The sequence below is a fragment of the Pavona decussata genome, unplaced genomic scaffold (genome assembly GCF_977016875.1).
Source record: "Pavona decussata unplaced genomic scaffold, jaPavDecu1.1 SCAFFOLD_81, whole genome shotgun sequence".
NCBI classification, from domain to species: Eukaryota; Metazoa; Cnidaria; class Anthozoa; order Scleractinia; family Agariciidae; genus Pavona; species Pavona decussata.
Window position 1 is genome coordinate 749,261 of NW_028145499.1, and position 20,854 is coordinate 770,114.

At 40.8% G+C, this 20,854-nt stretch overlaps 1 protein-coding gene and 2 long non-coding RNA genes across 4 annotated transcripts; all 3 read right to left on the reverse strand.

Annotated features, from left to right (window-relative positions):
* Positions 1 to 204: 204 nt before the first annotated feature.
* Positions 205 to 5,755, reverse strand: LOC146476099 (uncharacterized). Of its 2 annotated transcripts, XR_014865717.1 has the most exons (4): positions 5,302 to 5,755; positions 1,941 to 1,978; positions 1,015 to 1,081; positions 205 to 486 (listed from the first exon to the last, which is right to left on the reverse strand). It is a non-coding gene; the product is annotated as an uncharacterized LOC146476099 (long non-coding RNA). The 2 variants fall into 2 exon arrangements; XR_014865718.1 differs by lacking the exon at positions 1,941 to 1,978 and having other exon boundaries at positions 5,302 to 5,754.
* Positions 5,756 to 10,867: 5,112 nt separating this feature from the next.
* On the reverse strand, positions 10,868 to 12,583 carry LOC146476100 (uncharacterized). The gene has a single exon (XM_085114995.1). The coding sequence runs from the start codon at positions 11,916 to 11,918 to the stop codon at positions 10,986 to 10,988; it is 933 nt and encodes a 310-aa protein (XP_084971121.1). The 5' UTR covers positions 11,919 to 12,583; the 3' UTR covers positions 10,868 to 10,985.
* A 2,353-nt stretch (positions 12,584 to 14,936) lies between these two features.
* LOC146476101 (uncharacterized) lies at positions 14,937 to 20,839 on the reverse strand. The gene is made up of 4 exons (XR_014865724.1): positions 20,573 to 20,839; positions 18,193 to 20,044; positions 17,598 to 17,664; positions 14,937 to 16,963 (listed from the first exon to the last, which is right to left on the reverse strand). It is a non-coding gene; the product is annotated as an uncharacterized LOC146476101 (long non-coding RNA).
* Positions 20,840 to 20,854: the final 15 nt, after the last annotated feature.

Genomic DNA, 20,854 nt, shown 5'->3' on the forward strand with positions numbered 1-20,854 from the left:
CCCCTCCCCACCCCGGAGCTTTTGACACACAACCAAGAGCTACCCCCCAGCAGTAAGCCCTCACCCTGGGCTAGCTCAAGCCCCCTCAAGTTTGGAGAACCACAGAGGCCTGAAGCTGGGCGTTGCCCAGCTTCAGGCCCAGTTCTAGCAGGCAAGTTTTTGCAAATTCGCACAGATATCACAGGCAAATTGCTCTCTGGAAGGCAAAAATTGAGTTTGCAGGCAAAATGTACTAAGTCTCGCATGTAGCAGCTCAACTTGGGACAAGCCCACTTAAATTGACTGCTAATATCTACCTGGATTTTCAAAAACATACCTGCACTTAACCTACGCAGAGACAGAAAGTTCACCCTAACTGAGTCTCACAACACTTCCCTCCCCACCCCTCTGCTTTTCACACAAACTTGCAAGTCACTCACCTGCATTTAGGCCACACTCCAGGCTTTGTGTCAGCTTGATGCAATTGATTGTCAACAGCCTGTGTCTCTATGGGGGAGGTCAAAGGGCATTAGAATTAAGTCACCCTGGTTTAAGAAAAACAGCAAATTGGACCAAGCTAAAGGCTACAATACCCTCCCCTCCCCACCCCGGAGCTTTTGACACACAACCAAGAGCTACCCCCCAGCAGCAAGCCCTCACCCTGGGCTAGCTCACAGACTGGTCCTTGACGGCAAGCCCCCTCAAGTTTGGAGAACCACAGAGGCCTGAAGCTGGGCGGTGCCCAGCTTCAGGCCCAGTTCTAGCAGGCACGTTTTTGCAAATTCGCACAGATATCACAGGCAAATAGCTCTCTGGAAGGCAAAAATTGAGTTTGCAGGCAAAATGTACTAAGTCTCGCATGTAGCAGCTCAACTTGGGACAAGCCCACTTAAATTGACTGCTAATATCTACCTGGATTTTCAAAAACATACCTGCACTTAACCTACGCAGAGACAGAAAGTTCACCCTAACTGAGTCTCACAACACTTCCCTCCCCACCCCTCTGCTTTTCACACAAACTTGCAAGTCACTCACCTGCATTTAGGCCACACTCCAGGCTTTGTGTCAGCTTGATGCAATTGATTGTCAACAGCCTGTGTCTCTATGGGGGAGGTCAAAGGGCATTAGAATTAAGTCACCCTGGTTTAAGAAAAACAGCAAATTGGACCAAGCTGAAGGCTACAATACCCTCCCCTCCCCACCCCGGAGCTTTTGACACACAACCAAGAGCTACCCCCCAACAGTAAGCCCTCACCCTGGGCTAGCTCACAGACTGGTCCTTGACGGCAAGTCCCCTCAAGTTTGGAGAACCACAGAGGCCTGAAGCTGGGCGGTGCCCAGCTTCAGGCCCAGTTCTAGCAGGCACGTTTTTGCAAATTCGCACAGATATCACAGGCAAATAGCTCTCTGGAAGGCAAAAATTGAGTTGGCAGGCAAAATGTACTAAGTCTCGCATGTAGCAGCTCAACTTGGGACAAGCCCACTTAAATTGACTGCTAATAAATTATGACAGGCAAATAGCTCTCTGGAAGGCAAAAATTGAGGTTGCACGCAAAATGTACTAAGTCTAGCATGTAGCAGCTCAACTTGGGATAAGCCCACTTAAATTGACTGCTAATATTATCACAGGCAAATATCTCTCTGGAAGGCAAAAATTGAGTTTGCAGGCAAAATGTACTAAGTCTAGCATGTAGCAGCCCAACTCGAGATAAGCGCAGTTACGTTGACTGTTAATAATTTATCACAGGCAAATAGCTCTCTGGAAGGGAAAAATTGAGTTTGGAGGCAAAATATACTAATTCTAGCATGTAGCAGCTCAAGGCGGGAGAAGCTCACTTACATTGACCGCTAATAATTATCACAGGCAAAGCTCTCTGGAAGGTAAAAATTGAGTTTGCTGGCAAAATGTACTAAGTCATTAGCTAGCGTGTAGCAGCTTAAGTCAGGATAAGCTCACTTACATTGACTGCTAATAGTTATCACAGGCAAAGTAAGCTCCCTGGAAGGCAAAAATTAAGTTTGAGGGCAAAAGTTTAAGTTTGGCTAACAGGTGCAGGTCAAGTCGAGATAAGTTACATAGCATGCTGATATTAAAAAAATATATATATTATTATAATTAATATTTGGTCAAGATGGATGGTTATAGGCCTTACTACGGTTTTCGACACCATTTTGATGAGTCGGCAAATAGGCTTGAAATAACAGTTTTTGTATGGAAATCTGATGTCAAATAATTAGCAATTATTTACCAATCTGGAGGCGAATAGAATATTTACCGAGCCACGAAGCCGCTAGGTAAATATCCATGACTTTCACCAACACCGAGGTAAATAAAATAATTGTTTTAGTATATACCACACAAGCTGAATAACTAGTGGACCAAAAAATTAATTTACCTCTGACAAATTATACTGACAAATGGTATGAAATTTTAAAATCTTAGGCAGGCAGTACGCGATTTCTTAATTTTAGAAGTTCTGTCTCGCTTTCTTGCAGCCAAATCAAATTTTTGGAGACACTAATGTCTTGTTTAGTTCTTACAGTGTCATTTCTTCAAATTTTCTGTGAAATTTGTCTTAATGTTGAAACCATGGGCACTAAAAAATATTAGATGTTTTATTGTTTTCATTGTAATTTTCGTGCTCGGCAGTTTTTGTAAAAAAGGGATTTAATTTTTATTTTTAGCCTAAGAATATGAGGTTGAAAAGATTAAAAAACTTACCATGTAATTTCATCAACCAAACTTGGTTGCCATTTTTTTAACAGCTGCTTCGTTTATCGAAATAGTTTCCTCTTAAGTAACCATGGCAAAACAGGAAGCCATCTTGTTTTTCTTCTGCTGTTTGGAGGTGAATAGTACTTGACTATAAAGCACCACCAAAATAGCCAATCAGCGTGTGCGAAAAGTACTATTCACTTGTGTGGTGTATACTAACTTTTATAAACATCACTTCTGAAAAATTCATGAATTGGAAACTTTTGGCACTAGGAAAGGGATTTTAATAAAAAATTGGAGGGATGTAGCTGTGCCAGAAAGCTTCCAGTTGTGTTTTGAATTTTTCCATACATTTCCCTGTATTTTTTCCCGTGAACCATTTTTAGTAGCAGTTTACGGCTGGTTTGCTAGACAATTATTATTCAACACATTGTGACACTGCCCAAATATGGTCATGGTGAATTCAATATATGTCGCCCGCAGACAACAGATATCCTGCGATATAAGTAGTTTTCGTGTGTCGGGGAGAAAAATGGCATGCAGATCAGGGCTTCAAAAAGTAACAGCCTTGCAAGACCACCAAAATATTAATAACGCTGTTTTATACTGAACACAAAGAAGGCAACCAAGTTTGCTGTTAAGAATTGTAATGGTTAGTGTAAAAGCGTTTACTGCTTACCTTTCGGTTTATATTATGAACTGGAAAATTACAGTTCAGCAAAACGTTTGATATATTTTTGGCTAGACTTATGGTTTGTCCCATATTCTAGCAAAGGCTCAGAAATTGCAAACAGTACATGTTTTTCGTAGATTGGTTCTCGCAACCGTTAAACCGAGATCTCGACTCGTCTTGAAGAAATGAAGAAAACCAACGGAGAAAATCCGAGCTCGCTGCACTGAAGTATCCCGAGAAATTTTAGCTTTCAGTGGCAGACAAAATGACGCCGAGTACAAAGCAATTATTCTCAGAAGCATCAGAGCCGCTTAAAAAACTGTTAGTTTCTTAAAAGATCCAGAGTTCTTGCAAGCAACAAGGTACTAGATGTGTTTGTCAAAACACTGAGGAAAGATCGTGAAATTGCTTGCGTAGTAAACAAAGAAACAGTCTCACCCAAGAAATCATTGTAAAGCTTTTCCAGTCTGTTCAGCTCGGCCCGGCTGAACAAATCCTTCCCAGCTTAAAAAAAAGTTGGTTTTTAGCTTTTGTGGCCTCAATTTGTGGAAAATTTTGCCGGAGCGATGGCCACACCAGACGAGTACTCAATTTTTTTTTAATTTGATGCAATTAGCGCTCTCGATTTCATTCAAACTTGAATTGAAAGCTTCCATTGTCATGCATGCCGCTCCGCGCGCGGGAAAATGTTACAAGTTTCTTTTTCTTTTCTTTTGTTTTTTTTTTTTTTTTGACAAATAAAGATCGCCTCCAGCTTTTATGCTATAAACCTCAGTCCTTTGTTATCAATGTGTTCAATAACAAGACAATTATCCTACTCAATATTGCGGGAATATCGCCTGATTTTACTCAGCCGACGGCCTCGTCGGCTAAGTAAAGGCGATATCCTGCGTGATTTCGCAGGATAATCGTTAATGCATGGAAAGTTCAAAACGCGACTGGACAGCTACATCCCTCCAATTTTTTTTCTTTTAAAAATCCTTTTCCTGGTGCCAAAAGTTTCCAATTCATGAATTTTTCAGAAGCGATGTTTTATAATATTATTTGACATCGGATTTTCATACAAACACAGTTATTTCAAGTCTGTTTGCCTACTCGTCAAAATGGCGTCGAAAACCGTGATAAGGCCTTTATAATTGTCCAATTTTTTTTTCGCGTTTTATCTCGTCTCGGTCCATAAAAACGCAAAAAACGCAAATAAAGAGCGAGGCCAATATCCAGCCATCTTGCCCGAACAAGCTTGGTCAATAAAGGATTTATTATATGGCTTAAATTAATATCTTCAAGTTAAACTACAACAACAAAACAAAACGGAATATGCAACTGTTCTGTTCGGAAAGATATTCTTCACTGACTAGCCGGCCGGTATAGGATATATTATCATTTTTGGATTAGCATGTAATCACAGAAAACAAGGAATCGTAAATTATCCTAACGCTCTAACTTTATAATGGTTTAAAGGGAGCATAGAATTATCAAGTACGAAAAATTTAGATTTTCCCAAGTGCAAGATTCGGCAAACTCGCCATTTTCAGCCGATAGCGCCATGCGGTAAATTAATAAATATTTTCACACATTTTTCGCCCTCCAATCTATAATTCTTGAATGAAACAATACATTTTAAAATTAGATGCAAACATAAGCCGAAAAATAGGGCGGGTAAAGCAGACAACTGGGCGAAACTTTGAAAAGATTTTGTTGTTTACAACAACCAAGTCAAGCGGCTAAATTTAAATCGTGACCTTCTTCGGTAAACTTGAGAAAAACATTCTTCGGAACTGCTCTAAGTCACTGAAACACTTAACGCAACTTTCACTACGCTGTGATTTTAATACATTCATTGCAAACCTAGAGAACTAATCAATTTAGTACTTGACTAGAGACATACAATGAGTTTTAAAAAATAAACTTATCTACACACAGAGCAACTCACCGCTGATTCAACTCATTCATTGTGGCTGAAGCAAAATTTTCACTACACCAGGATGAATCCATTCTCTTTCCTTTCGTATAGGTAGATATTGACAGTTTACCGAACATATTAGTAAGCATTTTCCCGCAGAACAACGAGAAAATCGAATAAAATATTGCGTTGATGCTCGGGATTAAACTTTCGATGCCAAGCGGCACGGACGGTCAAAGGGTGATCCAGAGCGGGCATCAGAGAGAGCTCCAATCACAGCGCACGATTTGTCTCATTTTTCCCGCTCACGGAGCCAGCCATATAATATAATATTTTTTTCAATAAGACGGGCCGATTGTTGTGCAAAAATCGGCCCGATCGATCGGTCGTGTAAATTAGCTTTAAATACCGTTTCCAATTTTTTTAAAATTTAGACACCAACTTACAGGATTCAGTGGAGTTTTTACAACCTACAATTTTGCTTTACAACCACAGGCAGCAAGAGCTGATTTCCTTCCTTCTGAAAATTAGCTTCTAAATTTATAGGTCTTTCATTTCCTAAGTTTTCCTAGCCATGTTACAGAGAAGCTAATTCGCCAACAGTCAGCATTATTTACAAGCGATTTTGGAGAGAAGACAATGTCTATTTGTAGAGTATCAAGTTCAATTTATTTTATTACATACGGCTTCATTGCGCGAATTAACTGACTATGCGAGACAGTAAAAATGTGAGCTGTCTGGCTAAATAACAATCAATTGCACCGTAGAGCAATTTGAAGATTTCTTTGATGTGGACATCAAAATAGGATCGAGAGAAAGTATTTATAACATAGAACGCGTGCTTTCCTATTCCTATTGGTGTCATTATGGTACATTCCTGTGATGTAACCGGTCTGTACATTGTACGTGACATCTGAACTAAAGTTTGAAGGAGGCGTGATATGTAATACGTTATCGGCTGCTTTCAGAATTGAAAAGAATGTTCAGGAATTTACGAGATTACTTTCCTAGTTGCTAAATAAACGACAACTCATTGCCACTTTCCACAAATTAATGTCTTCAGTTGCACGTTAAAGCAAAGAAAATGGCTTCGATTTCTGGTTTAGGGTCCGAGGCATGCGTCCGTCTGGCAAACCACTCAGCAAGCACATGCGATAGGCAAGTGACAATCGATGTAAACAAGTTAGTGTATCGATTCGACCCCGACAGCCGCTGGACATATTTCCGAGATGGTGCTCCTCTGGCAAGTTCAGTTGAAAGAGGGCTTAAGAAAACTAGGTCTAAACTTCAAAAGGTTTACGTTAACAAACAGAGAAAAATAACTGCACGGAAAAACAGACCTCATAGAGAACTAGCACGAATGTCTTTGATTTGTTCTTGCGACCAAGGCTGTTTAATGAGACGGCCACCAGCTGAATGTCGTCAATTAATACAGCTCCTACGACAAAGCTTCTATCAGAAAAGTTATAATGAACAGAATTACATTCTTTCGGGACTAATGGAAGTCAGCGTTTGTCCGAGTGGAGTCAGGAGAGTTACCTACAGAATACCAACTTTAGGAAGAGTTTGTCGTGGCGCGTTTGAGAAATGTTATGCATTTTCTAACGCGAAAATCAAAGTTCTGCTTAGGAAAATGAACGCCGATGGTGTCACAATTCAGCAAGACATGAGAGGGCGGCATGGAAATAATGCAAGAACACTTTTGCCAGAGGCGCGGAAGGCTGTCATTGACTTTATCTGCTCGTATAAGGCGGATGCGTCACATTATCGAAGAGCAAGGACTCAGAAGAGGTACTTTGACTCAAATGTGTCCATGAGGAAGATGTGGCGTGACTTCGTTGCAAAGAACCCTGATTTTAAAACGAACCGGTCACAGATAAAAAATAGGGGCCCTGTGATAAGTTTTTCCTCTTTTAGAAACATTTTTAATCTAAACTTGCGAGACATGTTTAGTTTTCGAAAAGCTAGGATGGATACTTGTCAGTACTGCGATCAAATGGAAAACCAAATCAATACTCTGTGTTTAGAAATTAACCACAGTAACGCAGAACGCGTCAGTGAGTTAGAGCGTCTACGACAGGAACACGACGCACACCAGCTAGAAAGTGAAACGAGATTCGCTTCTCAAAAATATGACATGGTTGTTCTTTCAAAGAGACAGTAATTTCAAGAACTGTTCCTTAAAAAAACTGTTTTGCGTATGCAGTCAGTCTCACATCGCAGCGCTGTGCATTTAATTTATATTATTTTGAATAGAACTCCGACTTTTTCTTAATAAACTGTGTTTAAATTTAGAAGTGCCTTTTAGTTTTATCTGTATTTAACCTGCTACAACGAAAATCCCAGCGTCATATGGTACCTTGGCTGTTTTTTAAAGAAGACGGAAATATAATACTCGTGTTATTATGTTTAGAGACTAAGTTCTCTTAAATTCACGTATTTTTATGGACCGGTCTGTATAAACACAAAAGAAAAAAAATAAGCTTGGTCAGTAAAGGAGTTGTTTTACGGCTTTACTGTCTAAAGCATAGCACAAAGGAGACTGACAACTTTTCTGTTCAGTGCTTGGAAAGAAACTTTTACGGTGAAAAAAAATATATTTTCAGTGGATTTACATTTCCATGTAATCTGATGGAAAACGGGCTATCGAAAAATAACTCTTAGAGCCTGGAAATTACGTTCGGATACAAGTTTGACATCTAATGAGCATAACACAGAGGTAATCTTTAAATGTACAGGAAGTCTTTGAAGAATCAATCGTGTTAAGCATCTGCTTGATAATTCCACTACTGGTGTCGGTGTTGAATGCTATCGTATTTAGCAAGCTTTTCTGTTCCCCCTCTGTTTGGTCTAACATCACAAAGAGGAACGTTCCATGCGTTCAGACAGTGCAGAATTTAGCCGTTCGCATTGCAACTGGAGTAAAGTTAAGACATACCATCACCTCACGCCATCTTGAAAACCGCTTCACTGGTTGCCATAATGACTTTTAAATGTGTTAAAGGACTCGCCCAGCCCTATTTCAGAAAAAAACTTAATTAAGAAAAAGAGCGTTGTGTACTCTCCTCATACCAGAAACATCAATAAGTAAATAACATGGGCTCCTTAAACCAGGGGTTTCTATATTCTTAATGAAATGAGGTAGAAATTTATAAATAAGTCTTTTCACTTGTTAAAACAGACATTGCCGATAAAGGCGCTACGAAAGAACAAGTTTATTTTGCTATATGACTTGAGCGTGCAATTAGTTGTTTATGCCATTTGGCGCGCGAGGGCCGAATTGGCATTATTTTCAAACCACAAAGCGTACGTTTGTTACACATTTCTCAGCGTCTATAATAAGTTCCGGTGATTCAGGTGGAAACTGTATTACCATATAAGTTCATGGATCTCCGGGTACGCCTGAATATGGAATACAGCCAAGCCAGACACTCTGCGTCGTTTCTGTTCTTCCGTGTGACTTCGTGTCGAAGTGTAAAAAAAAAAAAAAAAAAAAACAGTGAAAGCCTAATTAAAATTTCAACAATAGGCACGCTATATATGCACCCGAACGATTGCTGGAAATCGCGCAATCGAATCACCAAAAACACACGGAACTTCAAGGTAGTGATACCATTAAATCTATTAAGTCATCCGTATTATTAAGTTCAGCCTTACTCACAGGCCTGAGTGTGAAGGGCTCGGCGCGCTAACTTAACAACTTTATTCCTGAAAAGAAGGCTAAAAGATGTTACGCCACAGTCATGCACGTCACCGATCTGCAGCGAATTGAGTTTCAAATCTTCATTGAATAACAAAAGCAAAAATTCATTTCATTGTATTAGATCTAAATTGCATATTAAGTCCTATATTAAAATATATCAATTTGTAGGTAGAGTCCTTTGTTAACTCTTTGCATAAAGCTCAACTGATGTTTATGAGACAGTTAGAGACATTGTTTGGTAAAACATCTGATTACTCTCTAAGAAACAACGATTTCAGCTGCCTTAAGGATTGATATCAGACGCTATGCCAAACACTAAAGTAACACTAATTTGGTTACTTGGGCCGTGATCTGTAGTGTTAATTATTCAGCCGAGGTCAATGCCTTGCATTGCCTCTGAGCGTTCAAATAAAACACGACTTACAGGGCATAATTACACTTAGTCAACACTGAACAAGGGCTGTGACCATCAGCGCCATGAATCAATTAGTAGTATGGTAAAAACAATGGCACCCAATGAGAGTTTTCTCTCAGATCATTTGAAACGCTTTTTTTAGGCTATCTGGAGTGCCTTTAAAGCTCTGTAGATTCATTTAAAGCTGCGCTATAATATTTTTATCTGTTCGGTCATTCTAGGGGAACTTGAGTCTTTTCGAAATTACTAGGGCATTTTTGTCCATTTCCCAAAAAAATTAGGTCTTATTTCCTTTCCGAAAATCTTAGCTGACCTTTTCTCGGTACCCGAAACGACATTTTATCAATCCGAAAACACCAGGCCTTAAATTTCCCATATCACGAAAGTTCAAGGCGAAAATTATTTTTAGAAAATTGTAGGGGATTAAGGGCTTTCCGAACAGACAATCAGTACCGAAACGATCCGTTGGGTGCCCCTGTAAAAACTTGTTCGAAAAAAATACCATTTGTTAAAATGTGCTATTGTTATACGCCCCCACCCCCTTATATTTAAGTAAACGACATTCAGTGGAAATTACTTATACAGTCGAACCTCCCGTAAGCGACCACCCATAATGTCAAGGATATGTGGTCGCTTACGGGAGGTGGTCGCTTACCAGAGGTCAGACCATAGGGGGTCTAAGTTTTGGGTAATTTACATATGGTAATTGCGGAGACCTATTAAACCGTTCTAACCCTTTTGTCAGTGCTTATCGAAACCCATAGTAATAACTTTCTTTAGCTACAAGTATATAGACTGGTCCAAAATTATTATAGGCAAAATATCTTAGGGTCTATGGTGATTATTGTTTGTATCTCACAAATTGCTCTTAAATGCACAGCGATTGGAACAGTTATTGTGAAAGAAGCTTTATTACTCCAGGTGGCGCTGTCTAAATTTTTCAGGGAGCGGAACATAAGTAAAAAGATAAGAAAGATAAAAGATAGGAGAGTTTTTTCCTACAAGGGATTCAATCTGATTAAAGTTTATTCAGTGTGAAGTATAGTGCATGTATATTTTATCAATTGTTTCAATACTATGCTATTTCGGGAAACACTTCACGTAGCTCTGGCTGTGAGATTTACGGCGTCCGCTGTAATGATGTGGCCAATATGTTACAGCGGCACATAACTCAATTTCCGACCGTGAGAGACACAGCAGATTGTGTGTCAAGTGGTCGCCTACGGGAGGTTAAAAACAATTGAAAATTTTAAAGAATCATCTCTAAAAGTGGTCGCTTACGAGAGGTGGTCGCTTACGAGAGGTGGTCGCCTACGAGAGGTTCTATCTATAGTGATTTGACTTGAAAACTTTTGGTATTTTGGAAAATTGGTCGCTAATGAGAGGTGGTCGCTTACGAGAGGTGGTCGCAAAGGGAGGTTCGACTGTATTTATTAAACTCATGCAGTGAATGTGAAAACTGCATCTAATACAACATTAGTACAACTTTACTTAAAGTCCTTCTTGCTGCAGCACCAACTCAGTTGTCATAACGTCTTTTCGACATTTCGTTTCGAGCTAGTGAATACTAAAATCCTATTTATTTCTTCATTATTTTCACTGTGCGGCGTTATCATTTTCATCATCAGTAGAAGGCAGTGATTCATAAAATCGAACAGCATGTTCAGATAAGTATTTCTGTGCTAATTTAACACAAGATCGTTTAACGTCCTCGCGTACCGGCCTCCTTTCTTCTCGTAAATTAGTGAGAAGTTCTGGTCTTAGCTCAGTAGCTTGTTTCTTCTTTATAAAGGAAACTTTCCGCGGTAATTGTTTAGGATTTATTTTGAATCTAATGAAGACGTTATCAGGATGATGGACCAGCTGAAGCTCCCCCTCTTCATTGACTCGTTCTCCATATCCGAAATTGAGCCAGGCGATGTTTTTGACCTCAAACCTTTCCCCTTCTAAGTCCTCGTTACGGCTTACGTACTGTAGTCGAAGGAAAGATTTGTAGTCCTTTATCATGTCTAGGGTAACGCAATGCACTGTGACGCCGGATAGTTTTTCTTGTTCCAAAACTGTTGCCCATTTTAGCGGGGTGTCAATAACTTCGTGCTTTTGGAAGAGCGTTTGTATATTTCCAAATCGTCTATCGCAAACGGAGTAAGTGTGGCCCTCAAGCAAAAATTTCAAGTCAGCTCTTAGAAATTGTCCCCTTCTTACTACATGGTCCAGGTAGAAAAACAGGAAGCATTCCTTGAATTGTCCAGGAGCATTATCACACCAAATAATTAAATGGTCATGCTTTCCAAGCTTATTTTCAAGTTGAATGAGCAAATAATCCATTAAAGATATCACCTCGTTTGGTCCAGTGGTACCGATGGTTTCATCGTACAGAAAACAATGAATGTTTTCTTCGTTGGCGCAGTATATACCCAAGTGGTGTGTTCTAAGCCTCGTGCAGTAATACGCGTCTTGGGAACTGACTTTGGGTGTCTTGAGCGATTTATCAAAATCCAGCTGCAAGGTAATTGTTCTTGGGAACATATCTCTGTGAATATAATGTGTTTCAATATCTAATTATATAAAGAAACCCGTTATATTTATCCTTTGGCAAGCGTATTTATTTTAGCTGGAAGATACGAGAAGCTTCTTGTGACGTGAAACTGGTAAGTTACAGGAGCGTTCTAGAAGAGATTAAGATTTCGCAATTCCAATCACTGCTGCAGATGCAGTAATTACAGTAGTCCCGTCTATTTTTCTCCTTTTACTTATTCATTTATTACGCAAGGAACGTGCATACAATAAATTGATAATTAGACCATGTACCTTAATTTATTACGAAGTAAAACAAGTGCCATTCTCAGACATTAAGGATAATTCGGAAGGAAGTTTTTGTGTACAACAGCACGACAGGGGGTGTTTTTGTAGAACTGCATGCCATCTGGTGCAGACATCATAGATAATTGCTCAATTATCGGGCAACCAGACCACTTGAGATACAATGAAGAGGGTATATTTGTTTTACTTTTCGCGAATGTTCGAGTGATTGCTGGAGGAAAGGAGCCAAAAAACTAGGACTCTATACTGGCCTAAGATCTGTTTATCACTAGGTTAGGTTTCAGTTATATAACATCTCGTTGAACTATTGGATAGAGCTTCTGATGACAATTTGATTTTTGCGTGTTTCCAAGCCACGCTCTGCTGCTTCCGTCTTTTTTTTTTTCCGCGAATTGTAATTAACTGGTCCGAGCCTGTGGAACTTTGCACCCACTAAACGTTTTCAAAACAATCGTATCTGATTGCATTATTTTGGTAGAACAGGGCAGGGGACGGTGGAGCCTATTTTCAACTGGGGGGCTTGAAAACGAGCGCCGGGTTCGCGAGTCATCCTCCCCCAGAAAATTCTGAAATCGAGAGGCTCGGAAATGGTTTTTCAACATTTTCTATGAGATATTTTCTGCCAAAAAGTTTCCGACAGTTTTTGTATAAGGTCGTAGCTTTGTAAATCCTCGTCACGAAATAAAGCAAGTACGATTCAAACACTACTTTCATCTAGCGGATATACTTTTATGTATTCTACGTCTTTTCTAATGAAAATAACTTGCGAGCATGAATCAAATTAACGTTAACAGAAGTAGTTTACTATTCAGTCAAAAATGTCAAGAGACACGATCCGGTCCCTTGCTCAAAAATGACAACAATCTGACGGAGTCAATAAAAGTAACTAAATGTTTTAACAACTATAAAATGGTCTTTTACAACATATTATTACAAGTTTTGCTCCATGAGTCGGTAGTTCAGTGTAGCAACGGCAATCTTATTTCTTAACACAATAGTTAATGAAAATCCGCCACCGTGAATTTCCCGAAATTTCTCTTGCGATTGTCATTTTATGATACAAAAGCATTGGCAACCGGTACCAGGCAAATGCCATCCAGTCTTGTCTTGTGAGTGTTTAGGATGGACAGATTATTAAATCGTGCTCGACACATTTGAGAAAGAAGCCAGGTTTTCCACTCATCTAGCGGTTGAAAACGCTCTCCTGTTAAACTGGTAGCAGGATTAACGTGTATTAGATTACAGACTTTTGTTACTTAGCCAATGAAATCTCGTTCGTGTACATTCAAAGTTTTCGCGTCGCGCGTCACTTGCGCTTCTTGTAAACAAGAAATGCTGGCTGGCTGAAGCGCTCCTTTATAGCAGATGTTAAGCAATCTTATGCTCCAAAGTATAGTCCTTGGTAGTAGTCAAGAGCTGTGCTCGGATGATGTGGCTCACTAGTGCCCACTTCATAACGTGAATGAGCGCGCCGTTTTCTTGGGAGCATCTTCTTTCTCTTTTATTCTTCGTATGTTCCCCATACTAAAACAAAATAAATTGCTGTATTCGCAATAGGTAGAGGGGGGCTACCCCCCCCCCTCCCCAGCATACCCTGACCCGCCGTCCCCGCAGGGTACAATAATCTTCATGGGGAAAATATAATTTGGAATAACGTTCTACCGTAATGAAGAGTTTCAGTGTGTCGAAGTCTGATTAGTTCAACACAATCACTTTACTTTTTATATAGCGAGTCCAACGTCCCTGACGGATTGTTGTAAGCAAGTAAGTATATCACAAGATTTTCAGTTATGCCATATGCTGCTAACCTCAAATTCCATGCGGCATAGCGATGTTTCAAAAGCTAAAGCGCTTTAGCTAATAATCAGCGTATTGTGAGCTTACGTCGAGCGCGTGTACTGTTCAGTAAAAGTGCCTTAATTTGCTAGCGTGAAGCAACTAATTCTCAAGAAGAAGCGTGGGGCAAAATGTCCTTTTCTAAAACGATTTATTACTTTTGCTGTTGCGAAAGGAAACGAACACAGGTTTGTACCAACAGAAGACATATTCCGAGAGTATTGCGCTGCGGTGCCTGTGTGGACTGAAGATGACAGTCTGCATGGCCAGACTAAATACCTGATGAAGAAGACAGGTTTTTATAAGGCAAGTATAACAGTATCTCAATGCTGCCAGTTTTGCAGTCCTAAATTGGGCTACCTTTTATCCAGAGTATTTTGGCCATTAGTTATGAGTGAAAGAGTAACTTTCTTTGTCTAATGGGCATAATCTTATCTTCAGTGTAGAAATAAATTAATGGCCTTAAAATTATTTTCCAACACAGTTTCGTGGAATTCAATTTTATCGTAAATTTATCCGCTTCCCATTCGGGATACACGTCACACAGTTCCAACAATAAATTGGGGATATATTTTCAACGAACACACGTTTTTTTTTTTTCTGAACAGTACTTCGGGACATGTAAAACTTCAAAACTACCGTAGTCTTCTCATTTGTTCACCTTTTACGTGCCACTGGCCTTAGCATATTTCTCGTTTTCATTGAGAATTATCGTAAATACAAATGAGACCTTCTATTTGTAGTCGAACCAGCTGTGACTGTGATCACAGTTGAAGTCAGTTAGTCAGTTACAGGGAGTCACCTTCCTAGGAAAACAACTTTCCTTCGTCAAATTGTCGTATGTCTTTTCTTGGAAGGGAAGCCACACAAATGTTGGTCACCAATGGGCACTTTCAGAATGTTTCTACTGTTTTATTGACAAATATGGAGCGGTACAGTACAACACAACAAAATACAATACTGAAATGTATACTTACAAAAAACACTAAACTGAGGTTAAGAAAAACTACTTACAACTTGATATCTCCTATTTTCAACTCAATTTTTAATCCCACAGCTGGACTCCATTATGGTATACAATTTTCTGACAAGTTGCACAACAATACCAGTCTACCGTTTTAATGCTTTCTTTCTTTGTTTTTATCAAGATAGATCCTTTTGAAGGTTACCCCCAAAATCTACTAATTTAGGGTGCTACCCCAAGGACTCAAGGCAGAATGCCAATGTGAAGCCCTTCGTATCAATTAAGAACACAGACCATCCCCGTGTTTTCTTTGTTACCCTTCGTGATATTACAAAGAATACGGAACTTCTGTGGAACTATAACGATGCTGAGTGGGAAATCCAGCAACAAAGGCAAACTCTTCTTTTTAAGTGAATCGCAATACACTCTTTTCTTTTCATAACAATGTTATTTTTTCCGGCCCAGACTGAATACTCTTCTTTTTCTGCCGATGTTAGGCTTAAAATATTCTTGTGAGTATTCTCAGATTTTAGCGTGTGACATTCAGTTTATCAGTTGGCTAGTTTTGCCGTTTAGAGAAAGGAATCATTTTATCCTGTTTTGTTAAAACATATAACTGTATTGTATTTACAAATTTTCAACACAAAATTACATTCTTTTCAAATCTCGGGCTCGGGTTTATTTTTTAAAATATTCTTAAATTCCCCCAAAAATCTCAGCTTCGAAATTCTAATGAAATACATTCCTATAAACAGAAAAGAGTGTTCCGTTTCAGAAACCTATCTCTTGTATTTGACTATTAAATAAAAACTAGAGTGGCTAAACTAACGCGTCTTTCGCGTATTTATCATTCATTCTGCGTAAAGAGAAAGGTTTGACAAGAAGGTAGCTCTAGAGAGACACCATGTATTTTGCTCCCACTTGAGCGTTTAATATTCACAACTACAGTCAACACCCTGACAACACGAACAGCAGCAAGGTCCAAGGCGAAAATAAATTATAGACGTTTCAAAGAAATAAATTCCCGCTATTACGGACAGTCGCTATTTAGAACACTAACTTATGGTCCCGAGGGTGTCCACAATAAAAGGAGTTGGCTGTATTGATTAAAACTTATTATGCTTCCTTTGATGTCCTGTCTTTCTAGACCCGAAAAAACTACTCAAACGAAACCGAACGCTTCATTAATCGGAATAAATCGAGGTTGATAAAACAACTGCGTTCGATTGATTTTGACGATCGAACTGTTGCAAAACAAACAAGAGCGATGGAGCCCTTAGGTTAGAGGACTTTATGTCTTGTAGGGAGTTTCTCTTTATGAACCAAGAAAAAAACGCTTTCATCTCGGTTTGCCGACCTTTCTTAATATAATCATCAGCATTCAATTCTCAGCCGTGTACATCTAACGTAAATTGAATAATTAACCAACAAGGAACGACAAGTTTTAGCCATGAAGACATCATTTGCGTCCCAGCTTATCTCACCACTCATTTCCAAGTGTGACCATCCAACAGCCATTTGTCATTCTGTGAATCCACATGGTGGGATTTTTCTCCCAACGGATCTGCTCATAGGTGCCAGGAAAAAAGTTCGCATGCCATTTCAAACAATTATTCTCCTGTTTGGATGTGAGATTTTCGGCTTTTTCATTAGAAAACGCAATTATTTAATTTGTTATATAATGTGGGTTTGTATACATCAGCTGATAAAAGCGTAAAGCATTTGCGATGAGCAAAAGAGAAAATGAAAAATACCCCACATTACTGGGAGGGGTGATTATGCTAGGAAATGACAGAGTAATTACATTTAGCGAGAAATTATTTCATGGTAGCCATGGACTTTAAGTGAGTTTAAACAAAAACTACATGGTAGTTTATCTACTTAGGTAAGGTTCCGTAAAGCCTCCAATATCTCAACTTTCCAACATCAACGCTGGTTTATAGAAATTCCCCTAGAGGACAAAAACAAAACAAAGTAAGAACAAGATAAATTAAACCAAGAATCAGTAAAATAAAAAAAATATTAAGAAAATATTATACTTATTTTCTGTCAATTAACCAAAAAATAATTAAAAAGTAAAATAGCTCCTCAGCAATATTATAGTACTCTTTATTGTGTCCAATTTCAAATCGACTCAGATAATTCCGCGATGAAAAATCCAGTTCAACGTTCAACGTCCCGAATTGGAGTACACAATTTTTTCTTTTTAACTTACAAGGTATCATAGGCAAACACCTCCCTGCAAAGAAAAAATTAAGTTTGCAGCCAAAATATATTTACTACGTCTTAGCATGTAGCAGGTCAAGTCTGAACAAACTCACTTACATTAATTGCTAAAAAATTATCATCAGCAAACAGCTCCCTGGAAGGCAAAAATTGAGTTTGCAGGCAAAATGTACTAAGTCTCGCATGTAGCAGCTCAACTTGGGACAAGCCCACTTAAATTGACTGCTAATATCTACCTGGATTTTCAAAAACATACCTGCACTTAACCTACGCAGAGACAGAAAGTTCACCCTAACTGAGTCTCACAACACTTCCCTCCCCACCCCTCTGCTTTTCACACAAACTTGCAAGTCACTCACCTGCATTTAGGCCACACTCCAGGCTTTGTGTCAGCTTGATGCAATTGATTGTCAACAGCCTGTGTCTCTATGGGGGAGGTCAAAGGGCATTAGAATTAAGTCACCCTGGTTTAAGAAAAACAGCAAATTGGACCAAGCTGAAGGCTACAATACCCTCCCCTCCCCACCCCGGAGCTTTTGACACACAACCAAGAGCTACCCCAAAGCAGTAAGCCCTCACCCTGGGCTAGCTAAGAGACTGGTCCTTGACGGCAAGCCCCCTCAAGTTTGGAGAACCACAGAGGCCTGAAGCTGGGCGGTGCCCAGCTTCAGGCCCAGTTCTAGCAGGCACGTTTTTGCAAATTCGCACAGATATCACAGGCAAATAGCTCTCTGGAAGGCAAAAATTGAGTTGGCAGGCAAAATGTACTAAGTCTCGCATGTAGCAGCTCAACTTGGGACAAGCCCACTTAAATTGACTGCTAATATCTACCTGGATTTTCAAAAACATACCTGCACTTAACCTACGCAGAGACAGAAAGTTCACCCTAACTGAGTCTCACAACACTTCCCTCCCCACCCCTCTGCTTTTCACACAAACTTGCAAGTCACTCACCTGCATTTAGGCCACACTCCAGGCTTTGTGTCAGCTTGATGCAATTGATTGTCAACAGCCTGTGTCTCTATGGGGGAGGTCAAAGGGCATTAGAATTAAGTCACCCTGGTTTAAGAAAAACAGCAAATTGGACCAAGCTGAAGGCTACAATACCCTCCCCTCCCCACCCCGGAGCTTTTGACACACAACCAAGAGCTACCCCCCAGCAGTAAGCCCTCACCCTGGGCTAGCTCACAGACTGGTCCTTGACGGCAAGCCCCCTCAAGTTTGGAGAACCACAGAGGCCTGAAGCTGGGCGGTGCCCAGCTTCAGGCCCAGTTCTAGCAGGCACGTTTTTGCAAATTCGCACAGATATCACAGGCAAATAGCTCTCTGGAAGGCAAAAATTGAGTTTGCAGGCAAAATGTACTAAGTCTCGCATGTAGCAGCTCAACTTGGGACAAGCCCACTTAAATTGACTGCTAATATCTACCTGGATTTTCAAAAACATACCTGCACTTAACCTACGCAGAGACAGAAAGTTCACCCTAACTGAGTCTCACAACACTTCCCTCCCCACCCCTCTGCTTTTCACACAAACTTGCAAGTCACTCACCTGCATTTAGGCCACACTCCAGGCTTTGTGTCAGCTTGATGCAATTGATTGTCAACAGCCTGTGTCTCTATGGGGGAGGTCAAAGGGCATTAGAATTAAGTCACCCTGGTTTAAGAAAAACAGCAAATTGGACCAAGCTAAAGGCTACAATACCCTCCCCTCCCCACCCCGGAGCTTTTGACACACAACCAAGAGCTACCCCCCAGCAGCAAGCCCTCACCCTGGGCTAGCTCACAGACTGGTCCTTGACGGCAAGCCCCCTCAAGTTTGGAGAACCACAGAGGCCTGAAGCTGGGCGGTGCCCAGCTTCAGGCCCAGTTCTAGCAGGCACGTTTTTGCAAATTCGCACAGATATCACAGGCAAATAGCTCTCTGGAAGGCAAAAATTGAGTTGGCAGGCAAAATGTACTAAGTCTCGCATGTAGCAGCTCAACTTGGGACAAGCCCACTTAAATTGACTGCTAATATCTACCTGGATTTTCAAAAACATACCTGCACTTAACCTACGCAGAGACAGAAAGTTCACCCTAACTGAGTCTCACAACACTTCCCTCCCCACCCCTCTGCTTTTCACACAAACTTGCAAGTCACTCACCTGCATTTAGGCCACACTCCAGGCTTTGTGTCAGCTTGATGCAATTGATTGTCAACAGCCTGTGTCTCTATGGGGGAGGTCAAAGGGCATTAGAATTAAGTCACCCTGGTTTAAGAAAAACAGCAAATTGGACCAAGCTGAAGGCTACAATACCCTCCCCTCCCCACCCCGGAGCTTTTGACACACAACCAAGAGCTACCCCCCAGCAGTAAGCCCTCACCCTGGGCTAGCTCACAGACTGGTCCTTGACGGCAAGCCCCCTCAAGTTTGGAGAACCACAGAGGCCTGAAGCTGGGCGGTGCCCAGCTTCAGGCCCAGTTCTAGCAGGCACGTTTTTGCAAATTCGCACAGATATCACAGGCAAATAGCTCTCTGGAAGGCAAAAATTGAGTTTGCAGGCAAAATGTACTAAGTCTCGCATGTAGCAGCTCAACTTGGGACAAGCCCACTTAAATTGACTGCTAATATCTACCTGGATTTTCAAAAACATACCTGCACTTAACCTACGCAGAGACAGAAAGTTCACCCTAACTGAGTCTCACAACACTTCCCTCCCCACCCCTCTGCTTTTCACACAAACTTGCAAGTCACTCACCTGCATTTAGGCCACACTCCAGGCTTTGTGTCAGCTTGATGCAATTGATTGTCAACAGCCTGTGTCTCTATGGGGGAGGTCAAAGGGCATTAGAATTAAGTCACCCTGGTTTAAGAAAAACAGCAAATTGGACCAAGCTAAAGGCTACAATACCCTCCCCTCCCCACCCCGGAGCTTTTGACACACAACCAAGAGCTACCCCCCAGCAGTAAGCCCTCACCCTGGGCTAGCTCACAGACTGGTCCTTGACGGCAAGCCCCCTCAAGTTTGGAGAACCACAGAGGCCTGAAGCTGGGCGGTGCCCAGCTCCAGGCCCAGTTCTAGCAGGCAAGTTTTTGCAAATTCGCACAGATATCACAGGCAAATAGCTCTCTGGAAGGCAAAAATTGAGTTTGCAGGCAAAATGTACTAAGTCTCGCATGTAGCAGCTCAACTTGGGACAAGCCCACTTAAATTGACTGCTAATATCTACCTGGATTTTCAAAAACATACCTGCACTTAACCTACGCAGAGACAGAAAGTTCACGCTAACTGAGTCTCACAACACTTCCCTCCCCACCCCTCTGCTTTTCACACAAACTTGCAAGTCACTCACCTGCATTTAGGCCACACTCCAGGCTTTGTGTCAGCTTGATGCAATTGATTGTCAACAGCCTGTGTCTCTATGGGGGAGGTCAAAGGGCATTAGAATTAAGTCACCCTGGTTTAAGAAAAACAGCAAATTGGACCAAGCTAAAGGCTACAATACCCTCCCCTCCCCACCCCGGAGCTTTTGACACACAACCAAGAGCTACCCCCCAGCAGCAAGCCCTCACCCTGGGCTAGCTCACAGACTGGTCCTTGACGGCAAGCCCCCTCAAGTTTGGAGAACCACAGA